Source organism: Vespula vulgaris, chromosome 5 (assembly GCF_905475345.1).
Source record: "Vespula vulgaris chromosome 5, iyVesVulg1.1, whole genome shotgun sequence".
NCBI classification, from domain to species: Eukaryota; Metazoa; Arthropoda; class Insecta; order Hymenoptera; family Vespidae; genus Vespula; species Vespula vulgaris.
The window spans coordinates 4,284,845-4,300,000 of record NC_066590.1 but is presented as its reverse complement, the minus strand read 5'-3'; the positions used below and the strand labels follow the sequence as shown (position 1 = coordinate 4,300,000).

General features: G+C 38.9%; 1 protein-coding gene across 10 annotated transcripts in view; it reads left to right on the top strand.

Annotated features, from left to right (window-relative positions):
- The window catches only part of LOC127063664 (AF4/FMR2 family member 4), a 153,099-nt gene that overhangs the window by 119,924 nt on the left and 18,019 nt on the right, over nt 1–15,156 (top strand). For all 10 annotated transcript variants that reach the window (XM_050993663.1, XM_050993665.1, XM_050993664.1 and 7 more), the window contains one exon: nt 13,460–13,493. In XM_050993663.1, coding sequence (XP_050849620.1) covers nt 13,460–13,493 — 34 coding nt within the window. The remainder of the gene's footprint in view (nt 1–13,459; nt 13,494–15,156) is intronic.

The window sequence follows — 15,156 nt, the reverse complement described above, 5'->3', positions numbered from 1 at the left end:
CGTTACTTCGATCTGTTAAGAAATTGAACTATTATTCGTTGGAATTTTTCTTTTTCTTTTTTGTTTGTTTTTATCTTTTTCATCGAAAGATCGGATAACTTCTTGCGGACGTAGTTAAGTAGTTAGGATCGTTATTGACTTTGTTTAAGAATCTTCAGAATTTCATGTAAAGAAAATCGAATGAAAATCGATCGTAACAAATCGACGCTCGATCGACGTCGCTTTTAAACGAGCTTGTAACGTCGAGTGCAACTAACGGCGAAGACGATCGTCGTAGCATATACAAGACCACCGGTGTCTTTGATCCGTGGTCGATCTGTACTCTACGTGCTTTGCTTCTCTCTCTCTCTCCTGCTCTCTCATTTTTCATGTGTCTCGATGTATGTAAAGCCGATTGAAAAGCAACGAACGGTTATCCACACTTCCGCTTCACGAACAACTATTTTTCTTTCTTTCTTTCTTTCTTTCCTTCCTTCTTTCTTTCTTTCTTTCTTTCCTTTTCTTTCTCTCTTCTCTACTCCCATGAATAAGTTATGAAACGGTCTCGTTCCTACCGATACATAAGTCATTAAGCAGAGGCGAAAGGATTACGAGGATATTATGAGGTTCCTCACACGATGAACGGATAAAAGATCACGACGTTAAAGTGGCACCCGTTTTCTCTGTGGCACACTCCGCAAAAGTCAATTTCGCGATTACGACTCTTTGCCATTTAAACCGAGAAATCGATACCTGTTGAATCGTACGTACCTACGTACACGCTTCTACTACGCGTAGTATGCATTGGTCTTATTAACGCGATATATCCTTGACGAGTCTTTATCTTTTCTTTCATTATCTTTTTATTTTTCCTGTTTTTCTTTTCTCTTTTTTCTCTCCTCTCAATTAAGTGCGTTTCGAAAGTTACCAGTTCGATTAATGGCAGTACAACGAAGAACTAGTAGTAATTAAACGGTCGTAAATTTTTTTTCACTTTTATTATTATTACGCGATGTAATAATAATAAAAATAATAATAATAATAATAATAATAATAAGAATAAGAATAATAATAATAATAAAGGCCGGGTATAAATGCCGATGGACAAAGAACATTAAACATACTTACCTGCGTGATATAGCAATACCATTACCGTTTAAGCTGCAAATAAGAAAAAAAAAAACCACGTAGAAAAATTAAATTAAAGAAAAGAAAAAAGAAATATTTATCCCTGACAAATGAAATTATAGAAATGAGAGAATATTCACCATTCTGCTAGTTGTTAATCGAAATCTCAAACGAGATACTATGTTTATTTTTAAAAACGTCGAAAGAAAAACTAGATAAAATCAAGTTTATTGAAATGCTGATAGGAAAGTATTAAATGATTAACGTCGATATCGTAAATAGATCTATTCATATACTTATTACCGACATTTTTATATATGCACGTACTACCGGAATGGAATTTCAAATTGAAAAATAGATTTTGAAATCTGTAATAATAATAATAATAATAATAGTAATTACAATAACATTAATTATAATAATAAATAATAATAGTACAATAGTAAGTTGAAATAAATTAAACGTCCGGGATATTTTCAGATTAATATTACAGTAGTCGGATTAAAAGCATCGTGATTAAATAACATAGAAATTTGTTCATCCGTCAATGGCAAAGACGATCGTTTCGACGATAGATCAACGTGATCGTGCTACGTGATAATAGTATAAGTTATAGAAGAGAGAGAGAGATAGAGAGAGAGAGGGGAGGGGAATTGAGAGGAAGGAGATTGAGTAGAGCCAGAAGGGTTGTTCGGCCCTCGTTAAATATTGAATCGAAGCCCTCTCTCCCTTTGGACGGATCGACGGGTAGCTCTTGTTATCCTGCCACCGTACTGACCCACTTACGAAAATCGCGTTTAACATCCTCTCACCCCTAACTCTGTTGTGTTTCTATGAGAGAATGAAAGAAAAAAAGATTATACAATCGAAATCTTTCGATTTATTAAACGTTCGATGTATATCTTTAAACCGAATTGTATTGGGTTCGTGTATTTAGTTTCATTGTTGCAGTGTTGAAACAAAACAAAGAAAAAAAAATCAAAAGGAGAAGAGAAAAAAGAATAAAAAGAAAGTTGGAACGATGCACTCGCGTTAAGAAATAAGAAACGTGCCAAGAAGTGGGAAAACGGAGACCAAAAAAAAAAGAGAACGGTCGAGGTGATAGAGTACAAGAGAGAAAGAGAAAGAGAAAGGAAGAAAAAAGAAGAAAGAGAAAGAAAAAGAAGAGAGAAATAGAGAGAAAAAAAGAAAGAAAAAGAGAAGGGAGGATACAGATGTGGTTTATCGCGAGAAGGGTACAAGAAAGATGGCGGTAGAAAGAAAGAAAGAAAGAGAGAGAGAGGAAGTCCATTTTCCTAATAATACTGGGTTTGGCTTTAGAAGAGGAGAAGAGGTTAGCCTGTTCTCTCTCTCTCTCTCTCTCTCTCTCTCTCTCTCTCTCTCTCTCTTTCTTTTTCCCTTTCTCTTTCACATTCTCTCTTTCTCTCGTTCTACCACGGCAACCCGTTTTCGTCTTTTGTTGTACACGCCCTTTTGCAACTACCGTGACACGAGCAACTACTCTTCTCTCTCAACCCCCAATGTCCACCTTCGTGAGAAGGGTTGTTCTCTTTCCCTATCTCTCTTTCTGTTTCTCTCTCTCTCTCTCTCTCTTTCTCTCTCTCTCTCTCTCTCTCTCACTTTCTCTCTCAGTCTATTTCATTTTCTTTCTCTTTTACTCTTTCGAGCGATAAATATCCGGGGAGAACGAGGTGCACGGAAAAGGGGATAACAACCACTCCGGATTAAATGGCAAGTCCGCGACTGTGATCTCTCAGCAAATTGCCGCCTTAAGACGGTTATCAAGATCTTTCTCGATCTACGAGTAACGCTCCTTGCTACCACTCAACGATGCATTTCAGTGCTTACCACTGAACGATCGATAAAATGTGGACGATGTTGTTCGAGTATCGCGGTCATGAAATAAAGTCATTTCTTCTTCTCTTTTATTCGTTTCACTCTTATTAAATCGATCATCTCCTACGGTCTAGGTGTTTCATGTATCCACGTCTATTCTTTTTCTTTTATATATATATATATACACGAACAATATCAATCCTCCTCGTATATTTTACGTATATACGTATATATTTTTAAAATAAGAAAAGGATAGTTGGAAATCATTGGGATTTCATTCGACTTTTCTCTTCAAACATTATCCCCTATATGATACAGATGGATAGTGAGAGAAAGAGAGAGAGAGAGAGAGAGATAGGGTGAGAGAAAGTAGAAAAAGGACAAAAAGAAGGAAAAGCGCATTGGTCGTGCAGAAAAGGGTGCGAATGAAAAAGAGAGGGAAAGAAAGAGAGACGAAGAGAGTCGCGTAGACTGAAAGAGGTCGATAGCACGTCCGTATTTCCCTCTAGCTTCCCCCTCTTACTCTTCTTCTCTTTTCTATCTCTCTCACCACCCTAGGCAGGTCGAAGTTACTTAACGTGATTAAATCCTCTCCCCTTTCCATCGCCGATCTGCTCCATTCTCCGGCTATCTACGTATCCGTCTCCAGTCTTTTCTCCGTTCTTCATAGTCGAACCAATCTACATCAGTTCTCTCTCTTTCTTTCTCTCTCGCTCGTTCGTTCCTCGCTCCCTCTCTCTTTTAGTTCTGTTTACGTTTTATCGACTTCGCGGCCTGGGATGTCCTTAACTAACTAACTAACTAACTAACTAACTAACTAACTAACTAACGAACGAACGAACGAACGAACGAACGAACATATCGTCTTTCTCTTTGATTTTCAAACGCTTTCTTCGTATACAGGATACGTTCAATAAAATAGAAAGTTGTCTTTTTCCCGATAGTTTTTAATGTGTTAAAGAAAATATTCAATAATACAATATTTTATCCGTAGAATATATAAGATATATATATCGCGTATATATTATATACTATATCGTGAATCAACGTGAAGATATCTATGAGCGCGATTATGTAAGATATTAATTTGTTAATAATAGACAATATCATCGAGCTTCGAATTACGTATTATTGAATATAACGATCTTCAGTAAAACTAGAAGAGGAGGAGGAGGAGGAAGGAGATCCCTGAAGTGTCCAAGATAAATCATGATCCACTCTTGAAGTTAGCATCGTCCGTTCGGGCAGGTCCTTAAGAAAGCTCGAAGATCGTTTATATCAATATACATTCGTATGAAAGCGTCGATTACCGAGGAGAAGATACACTTCGACCGAGAGTTTCGAGTAGCCAACGTATTTGCAGTGTGTGATTCACACGTTCGAGACTCCTAGGGATTCTCCATAGCCTTTTCCGAGGGGTTAGTGTTGAGGGGTTGGGTAGACGTACGTGAGCTGAAGAGAGATAGAGCGAGTATAGTCAGAAAGAGGGAGGGAGTTTCGGAAGGAAGAGGTTACCGGGGCGATCCGCTTGGTCGAGGCGTCTCGTCGTGTTCTCTCTCTCTCTCTCTCTCTCCCTCTTTCTCTAAAACTTTCCTTCCCTTCGTATATTAGTACGTGTATGTATGTGTGTATGTGTGCTTTATGTATATGTGTGTTGCGTCACGGCGAGGAAGTCGATGACCCACCTTTACCTCTTCCTCTTCTTCCTCTTCTTCCTTCTACTCGTCATCTTCCTCTTCTCCTCCTCGTCCCTTTTAGTCATCTTTCTCCTCTCTCTTTCTCTCTCTTTCTCTTTCTCTCTCTCTCTCTCTCTCGCTCTCTCGCTCTCATCTTCTCTCATAGCGGTCTCTCTCTCTCTTTCTCTCTCTTTCTCTATGTCTCTATCTCTCTTTCTCTTCCTCTCGTTTCTGCCGGCTCGCAATGCGGCACGGAGTGCATCGAAGAACGTGCGCGTTCGTCGTGGAAAATACGAGATGCTCTGTCTCTTTGCTCTCACCGTGTTCTCCTATTACGTGCTCCTCCTGCGTATATGTGTGTGCATTTATATACACGGCGTTCTCTCTATCTCTGTTTCTCTCTCTCTCTCTCTCTCTCTCTCTCTCTCTCTTATATCTATATAGCAACAACGAACGTGCAATATCAAGCGGCGCGAATTAAATGACGTTCACGAATTTCCTTTCGTTTTTACAAATTCGCTTTACATTTTAAAACTATTTAGATAAGTTCGTTGTTCGTGGATATCTCCAACAAATACATAAAGTTTTTAACATAAATGAATGAACGATTTTTCAAAATAGTTTTCCGATCACGCCGGCTAAGGAAAGAATTGTGAAAGTTTTTCTCGTATAATTATGGTGGGATTACTCAAAAAGATAAAACTTTCGAAGAGAGGGAAGATATGAAAGTTCCTCGTCTCCTGGATTTGCAAGGTTAATTCGGTGTATAAATTTCGTTTGTATTTCACATTGCAATATCGTCAATCTTAACGACGAGGTCCCTGACCTTCCGCGATCTACGATCGTCTCATGGAATTCCGAGACACTTGGAAAGTGCGTAGCGTCCACGAATATTTAACATTCCATGAGTTTAAGGCCAATGAACTCTTGAAGTGACCCTTTCGAGCTAAGCTTCGCGTCTGTGTCAACGCGTGACCTAGTTTGGTCGAACGTCTCTCTACGACTTCTCTCGCGAACGTGTGCGTCTCTATTCGTAACTCTCTGTCTATGTATGTATGTAACATGTATGCATCTATATACATATGTATCTATCTGTCTATCTATCTATCTATCTATCTATCTATCTATCTATCTATCTATCTATCTATCTACTATCTATCTCTCTATGTATGTATGTATTCGTGTTGGGTGTGTGCATCCGTATACGTTTGTTCAAGAGTACAACTCGATTACTGCGTCGTGCTTCGCATCCAGACAAACTTTCGCGTACTCTCCACTTCCATCGTTCTTTTTGTTTTTTTTTTCCTTTTTTCTATTTCTTTTTTGTTGTTGCTATTCTTCCTTTCTTCTCTCTTATTTTTTTTCTTTCTCGAAAAGAGTCATGGAAGGTGATAAAAATTGTTCTCTATTTCGAAGAGGAACAGGAATCTCATTTCTCTCCTCGGTTTATACGATAAAAGAGGACGGAAATCGTCCTTTCAGATATTAAGCCCTGCTCTTATCAACTTTTTCTTTTTCTTCGTTGTATCTACGTACATATGTACCTACGTACCTACGTACATATGTATGTGTATATATATTGTACATATGTATATACACTACATATTACCAGCCGAGCCGACAACGTTAGAACTACCAGCACGTATCTTCGTACGCGAGCTTGGAAACTCCGAGGGAAGGTTAAAAGTTCCGAATATAAGCGGAGACGCCACGGAGGCGTACGACCTTCGCTCGACTATCGATTAATCGCCGGGGCAAGCTCAATGCCAAACCAAAAGCAATCTACTAATCTAGCCGCAGTATATTGCACGATCAATCTCGAACGGGCGTCGACGTTAGCCGCCATTTATTCATTTTTCTATCTTTCTTTCTTTCTCTTCTCTCTCTCTTTCTCTCTATTTCACTCTATTTTTCTTTCTCTTTCTCTATCTCTTTTTATCCCATCGAGAAAACCGGAATGAAGTACTACACACTTTTTCTACGAATCGAGATATCAGGAGTTACGCGTCAATCAACGAAGATTATCAATGAAAGATCGGCGTTATATATCGGTGGAAATTTACAGGCGTTGTGATCTACTTCCGATGATATTCAGTGAAAACAAGAGAGAAATAGAGAAAAGAGAGAAAGAGAGAGAGAGGGGAATGTTCTTATGAAATTCAAATGAGGTTGTTTGTAATAACGAGATTCGACAGATATTCTTTTAAAGCGAAGCTTTAGAATGATCGTATTGTAACTATTGAACATGAAAGAGAAAAATAAAAAAAAAGGAGAGAAAAAGGAAGGAGTAATCAATCGTAGAAGTCATATTTGATAAAACGATCGAAATTATTAAAAATCTTTCGACGGACGTGTATCGATTCGCGAATTTCTCGAAACAACGACGTTTTCATTTACTTTTCTCTCTCTCTCTCTCTCTCTTTATTTTCTTTTTTTTATTATTACAAAGCGTTATGCAGGTGCGACCATTCTGGATATTGCGGATAATACATCATTCGGTTGACCCAATTTCGGGAACACCGAGTCTCCAAGTGGCGGTGGTGGTTCACGGGACAAATGGGATATAGACGCGGACGAGCGGAATAGATAATCTCGGATCGTATAGTATACCTACCTAGGTGTATATTCGTGTGTACGTGCGTGATGTATCTGTATATGAGCCTATCTCCAAACGATACACAAAAGCAGTCGTCGACGGATTGCGGAAAAAGTCGCCGGAACTTCGCAGGAAGTTGAACGTTTCAGTCGCTCACGTTGCACCTGGCAAAGTGGATATCGATCGTAATCACTTTTCCAATTAACTGTCCTCGTTAATTGTGTATTACGTAAAGCGGACTATAGAATTATTTTCGCGAACAATTTATAAACACCCGATTTAACGGGAAATCGTTAGTGTTGAGAGAGAAAGAGAGAGAGAGAGTGTGTGTGTGTGAGAGAGAGAGGGAAGGATGGAAAGAAAAAAGAAGAAACGTGAGTAAAATGGCCGCGTATATACGTACGTACATACATACGTACGTATGTACGTACGTATGTATGTATGGGATATTTTCGGCTCGAACAGAATATTCTTGGCTAGATTGATTTTTCGCCCTCTCCTCTCTCTCTTTCTCTGTTTCTCTTTGTCTCTCCCTCTTTCTCCTCCTCTCTCAATCTCTGTATGTCTGTCTCTCTCTTTCTCTCTCTACTCCTCGTGGGAGTAACACAGTTGTGCGAAATGTAGTTAAACATCGAGTTTCCATCCTCGACTAGCAGGTGGAGACCGTCAAAACACGCTTTGAGAAGCTTGCGAGTTACTCGCGAACCGTTCCAGAACTTCTCACTATCTCTCTCTCTCTCTCTCTCTCTCTCTCTCTCTCTGTCTTTGTCTGTCGCTCTTTCTACGAGTATTCTTCTTTTGCACTGAAAGAATCTTATACGTGATTCTCTATTTTTTCTCCCATCTCTTTCTCTCTCTTTCTTTTTCTCTTACACACACCCTTCTTCGGAGATATAATCGATGTAAGAAAAATCGTCTTTGGACGTTAAGAAAAATCGCGAGAAAAACATCGTGCCGTGAAAGATGTCGACATGTTCGAGATAAGCTTCGGAGATTTAGCGACGTCTTTCCGTGGTATTCTTTACGCAAGGTGATTTCATATCGGAAGAATATGTGTCTGTGTGTGTGTATGTGTGAGCAAAAGAGAAAGAGAGAGAAGGAAGGCAAACTGGGTCGTCGCCGGCGGCGGGCGGCACATGTCGATTCGCGGTCTTTTTTTTCTCCTCTTTTCTTTCTTTACCTTTACTCCAACCCCTACCCTTACCCCCACGTGTCTCACAACCTCCATTACCAGCACTACTACTACCACCAGCAGTACTATCACCACCAGTACCAACACCACCACCACTAACCACCCCACCCTCTCTTCGGCCCTTACCACTCCAGCTCGTTGTCTCTTTGACACAAAGACTCGCGTCGACCGTATGACATTATGCATTCTTTTTTATCCTCTTACCAAACGGAAGAGCTTCCGTTCAACGAATCGTTGTTGTACCTACTCTACATAAAAAATATGTACACGTATATTATATACGTACTTACTATATGGGTACGCTACGAGATGTGTGTTCTACGTAAAAAACACGAGCTTTTTCTTTTTCTAATTCTCCTTCTTCTTCTTCTTCTTCTTCTTTTTTCTCTTTTCTTTCTTTGATTTTTTATTTTCGAACTTGCTGCTCTCGTAAACTAGAGAATATACGCTTAAGATACGCGCCTCTCTTTTTCTATTCTTTTTTCTCTTTTTTCTCTTTTTCTCTTTGTCTTTTTTTTCCTCGATATTGTTATTACGATATTTATTGTGCCGCGATATCTTTATGCCAGCGAATGAGTGCTCTCTCGGGAAGACGACTCGGAAATTATAATTGGACAACCACACGAAACGCACTCGCCTCTCTCGTAAGGCCTCGAAACTTGCCGTTTCACCGGATGTATCGAACGATGTTAGAGACAGAGACTAATTTTCGAGAGTAGTCTTGTTCCGAGAGTAACATCGTTAATGCACACAGATACATACATAGGCACCTCGCTCTCTCTCTCTCTCTCTCTCTTCCTCTGATACATGCACGCACACTAACAAACACACACACGCGTGCATACACCTACGTGCACTCGCTCATATCTTCTGTCTTCGTTGAACTGAAACGAAACTTAAAATCAAAGAACGCGATGCAACTGTGTACGAACTTGTAGAAAGAAATGAAAGATACAAAAAGAAAGGCAAGACGAGAGAAAACGAGACAAGATACAGACAAAGACTATTTTGGTTAGCTTTTATATCGCTAAGGTCTTCGAAAGGAAGGAAGAAAGGAAAAGGAAAAGGAAAAGGAAGGTGGTCCAACCAGATCGAGTCGAACGGCCGAAACAGGTGCGCGAGACCGGCGTGTTCTCTTCGTGGCGTGTGCCGACTAAGTATACTGCCTTAATAACGCGCGCGGACCATCCGTATGGACGAGCAGCACGCACACATTAACATAAAGACAGGCTGTATGGACGATGGTATCGATCAATAGCCGGCTACGTAACTAGTTATCGACGGAACACCATGAAATTTTCGTTCCTTTTTTCTCCTCTCAGACACTAGGGACGTGCGTCGATTATAAAGCAGAGAGAAAGAGGAAAAAGAGAAAGGAAGAAAGAGAGAGAGTATCGAGATTTTTTTATCCAGAGATAAAAAAGAAGGACACACAGAGAAAGAGAGAGAGAGAGAGAGAGAGATTGGTAGAAGACAATATCGCTATTTGTGTGTATGCTTTGCTTTATCAAATATAATTCCATTATATTCAGAAACACAAGAGATATTATTATGATGTAGATACGTTCTTTGATAATTAATCGACAAAATAAATGGATATTTTAACGCTTTGTCGTTGAAACGACATTTGCTGAAACAAAACGGGCTGCTCCGATAATTTCATTTCAATTTATGTTGAATTATTAAACTGTATCGTTGAATTACTGAATAAATACTGAATAAATACTGAATATAATATAATCACTATACCATCTGGATTACTAAACGTTAACAAACAAAGAGCAATATTCAATAATTGTTAATTATTTGTAAATATTTTCCGTTTACCGCAAAATGAAAGAGAGAGAGAGAGAGAGAGAGAGAGAGAGAGAAAGATGTATATATTTCTCAATGACTTTGAATCCAAATTGTTAACTTCATCAGCGACTAGAGTTTCGCGAGGCTCCGTTACTACGATTGAGAGGAGAAGAAGAATAAGAATAAGAATAAGAATAAGAATAAGAATAAGAATAAGAATAAGAATAAGAAAAAGAAAAAGAAAAAGAAGAAGAAATAAAGAAGAAGAAGAAGAAGAAGAAGAAGAATAAGAAGCATACGTACGCGAGCGGTAGCGTAATGGCGGGGTAAAAGAGAGATGGATAGAAAGAAAGGTGATGTTGGTGGTGGGGGTAAGGCCCAACGGCCGAGTCCCGAGCCCGGTGTAGTATATGGAGTGGGGCACGACAAAGGCACGGGTAACGCAGGTGAAACGACCGACCGTCTGTTCCGCAGGCTGCGTTCGCACGGGCCCCTCGTTGTTGCGTCGTCGTCGTCCTCGCCCTCGTCCTCGTCTTCGTCCTCGTCCTCGTCCTCGTCGTCCTCATCGTCGTTGTCGTTGTCGTTGTCGTTGTCATTGTCGTTGTTGTTGTCATTGTCGTTGTCGTCGTCGCGTGGTAGTCGTTGTGGTCGTCGTGGTCGTCGAACGGAGTCGAACGAACGACGTTGTATTAGCTGGCGTTAGCAGCTCGCAACGGAAAAGCGAACGATGGTCCGCCACCGTCACTGCCGGCTGCTTCTGGTACGATAAAGGAGAGGGAAGGAGGGCCCATCGCCGTTCTCGGGCCTCAGTCAAGCGAAGCACGTCACCGTGTGCGTTTCAAGAGAGAGAGTCTCTCGCTCCTCTTTCCATCGTTCTCGCGTTGCGTTTACTTCCGCCGGAAGTCAGCAGAAATTTGATCACGAAATTCCGTCGTTTCTTTTTTTTTTGTGTTATACTTTTTTCTTTTCTCTCTTTTTTTTTTTTTCCTTTTTTTTCTTTCTCTATGGTAGTAATAAGTATTTCGAGAGAAATAAGATAGAGAAGTCTAAAGTCAGGGAACACGATTTATGTTAGAGATCTTATATATATATAAGAGAATTTGTTCTCTATCGACGCCATCTCTTTCTTCTCCCTTCACTCGTGCGAGTTACGTGTTTGTGTTTGTGTTTGTGTCTGTCGTTCGTTCGTCTCTTTTCGTCCGCGTGTGTGTACGTATATGTGTGCTTGCAAGAGTGACATGAAGAGTCAACGCAACTATACCAAGCCGCACGATAAGTCATGTTGAGCAGGTTCGAGCTGCTTCAAGGGGCTGTCAGCTACCTTCTGTTATCAGGTGCGCGAGATCGATGCTCGCTCCGTTCACGTTGTGCTTCCTTCTTCGAGAACGTGCGAGCTTGTAGGTTGATATCGAGATAGTCCCGTGAATGTACATACCTACATGCATAGGATAATCATAGTGTATACGTAGATAATAATAACGAGCGTTTATCGACGCTTCATCGTTGTCTCGTTAAGCTCTACTATCTTCAATGATTATTATTATAATCGTCGGCAAACGAAGAAATATTCTTTCGCTAATAATTCTCTTTCTTTGTTTCTCTGTCTTCTTCTCTATCTTCCTTTCTCGCTCCCCTTCTTTCTTTCTCAAACGATCGATAACGTCGATTATGGCAAATCGTAATTTCGAATATTCGAGCTAACAATATATACGAATATATATATATATATATATATATATATATATATATATATATATATATATATATGATTATATATATACGCGTATGTATGTATATATGTATCTACTGTATTTCGTAAATTGAACGATCTCAAAGACGATGGGGCATCAAAAGCAGTCATTGGATGACGTAGCGACTATCGAACAATGCCACCGCGGTATTCGCATAAATAGGTCACCAAGACGATACGATCTCAAGAATCGTAAACTCTATTGACGCGACGTTACGATGCTTCATCGACGTTTTTACGTCTTCTCTGTAGTAGAACCAGCACCACCAGCAACAGCAGCAGCAGCAGCAGCAATGGCAGCATTCCTACGAGAGCATTTATCCGCGAGCACGAGATCCTTCTGTTCCTTTATCTTTCATTAGACTCTTCCAAAGTAAATGGACAGGCCTGTTAGCTCGACCAAGCTAGAGTTAAATACTTTCGATATTTTACTTTATTTATTCTCCCTTCGATGAAATAATTAAACGTGATTACGTATAAACGAGAGAAATCCATTTTATAATAGTTTCATTAATCGTCCGAGATAAATTAAAAAATTTATTCCCCTCTGCCTTTATCGAACGACGTAGAATTTGTTTAGATATTCTCCCGGTGTGTAATCGATTAGACGAAAGTGGCGGGAAAAGTTTTCCTTCCGTACAGTAGGTAGTAATGGTGGTGATGGCGGTAGGAGGGGACCCTTCTGTAATCCCATTCGACGGCTGTTCCGGTACACCCCTCGTTTTCAGTTCTCTTTCTTTCTTTTTCCCTCTTTTTCTCTTTCTTTCTTTTTTCTTCTTTCAGAATATACTATATACGCCGTATGCGTGTTTCGCGTACTCCACATCATACATACATACACACACACATATATATATATATGAAGTTTATTGTTTACACCCAAGACCGTTTGCATTTTCTTTCTCTTTCTTCTCTCTCTCTCTCTTTCCTTACATTCATCTTCCTTTCTCTTTCTTCACCCATCTCTTCCTCACTACCATTACACACTTCCGTTCGATCGTAAAAGTAACGATAGAGAATTATCTGTTCGAAGGTCTTTGTACCGAAAGAAGCCACTATACCTTCATTGTGTCTTTTCTAACTTTTTTTTTTTTATACGTCAAGGTCGAAACGTCCCTTTGAAAAGGGCGATAGACTCGGACGATGGAGTTCCCTCAGTTAAATTGTGTCTATTCTCTCGAAATTCCTAGTACACTGTCAGAATACCAATGTAGAATATCGCTCATTCAACTCGAATCGGATAATTTCGATTCTACGATTATTGACAAATTTATGGAACATGTCGAAGGACGTATATCGATCAAACAGATTTACGATAGTAGTAAGGCTCTATTTTTTATCTCTTTCTCTCTCTCTCTCTTTTTTTCTTTTTCTCTCTCTCCAGAGAGAGAGAGAGAAAAAAAGAGAGAGAGGGGGTGATGTAGAGTCTCCCGTTTCCACTTCGTATAATCAGACACTAATTATTTCCACGGATCGCTAATTGTGCTGTTCTCTCTTTGTTTCAGAACGGGACAGACACTCCAACAATAGATTATCTGCGTAAGTATACACATAATACATAACATAAAATTTTCTTTTTCTTTTCTTTTCTTTTTACTTTTTTCTTTTTCTTTTTCTTCTTTTGATCTTCTTTTTTCTTTCAGCCCTTGTTTGCTCTTTTCATTGATTTACATTCATAAAAATGTATATTTTACATTGTACATTTTTTATGTAAATTTTTATGTATACATAACGTGTCTTTGGCTTATCTAACTCCGATAACTTAGTCGATGACTTGGTTTTTGTATATTGACGTAAAAGTGAATTTTCGTCGAGTCCGCGTCACGATTCGATCGCAACGTTCAAAAATGTGTATATCCGTCTCTCTTTCTCTTTCTCTTCTTCTCGTTTAACGACGAATTTACGATCGTCCGACGGGATATCCTGTCATATTTCATTCTCAGTTCGAGCGAAAACCGATTAACATCACCGTGTGCCTGGGCGGTATCTCGAACGTGTGTGTCACTTTATGAATTATTCGCGACGGTCGATCTTTTCTAATTCCATCTTTCTCGCGAATTTGCAGACATCGTTAGAAAGTAAAAGTGTGAATGAAAACTTGATGATTTTCTTTTTTCTCTTCCTTTGTTTCGATCATCGATCGAGGCGCGAAAAGTGAAGTAATTATTAATAATCGACTTTGAATCTTTACCTATGTAATTATTAGATTCACTAAAAAAAAAAAAATCTCTTAAAACATTGCAAAAGTGTATTATAAATTATCATTAACGACAAATAATAATTTTGATATAATTAAAAGCGACGAAAATAGATCGACGTTCCAGTTTAAATGCCCCACCTTTTATATAATGATTTTCTGTTAGACGAGTATCCTCTTTTTATTTCTCTCTACTTTGTTAATATTTAATCGTTGGAATACCTATCTTTAATACTTCTTTTTTTTCTTCTTTAAATTACATAGAATTCGATCTTTTCTCTGTCTTTCTTTATCCTTATATAATTTACATTGTCCAATACTATTTATAAACATTTGTCGTACCGCTTGAATCATATTTCCTGAATGAAGGGAGTTTCTTCGTTGAGACACGAAGTATGTATGTAACGTTAATTGGGACGCGTTTAATATCGTTCCTCTTTTCATCACCTTTCCCCTCGTATCACGTTTAACAGAGTTTTCGGTTTCGACCCCTCACTAACTGACTCTAATAATCACGGTACACGCCCTCGAACCAAAAAGTGGGTCATACCGTTTATCGACGAAGGTTTACGGTCATTGTATAAACTCGTTCTGCAATAAGAGACGATATGTCTCTTTCTTATTATTCTCTAAGCGAAATAAATTATTCAGAGACAGAGAGAGAGAGAGAGAGAGAGAGAGAGAGAGAATGTATATGTATGTGCGCGTACATGTATTTAAATTCTATATCTAAATTGTTAGATATTATCACACGAAAAAAAAGAGAGAGAGAAAAAATAAAATATACTGTACAATATAAAATCAAGTCCATTAGACGTACAAATTAAGTGTAAGAGGAGAAAAAAGAAACAAAAAAAAATTAGTATGATGTAGTATAAAGTAGAAAGAGAGAGAGAAAGGAACTCGCTAATTATTATCGAGTAAGCAGCACGCGACCTTGTTCGATTCCGATAACGTGGATACATATATGCATATACACATACATATGTGTATATATATATATGT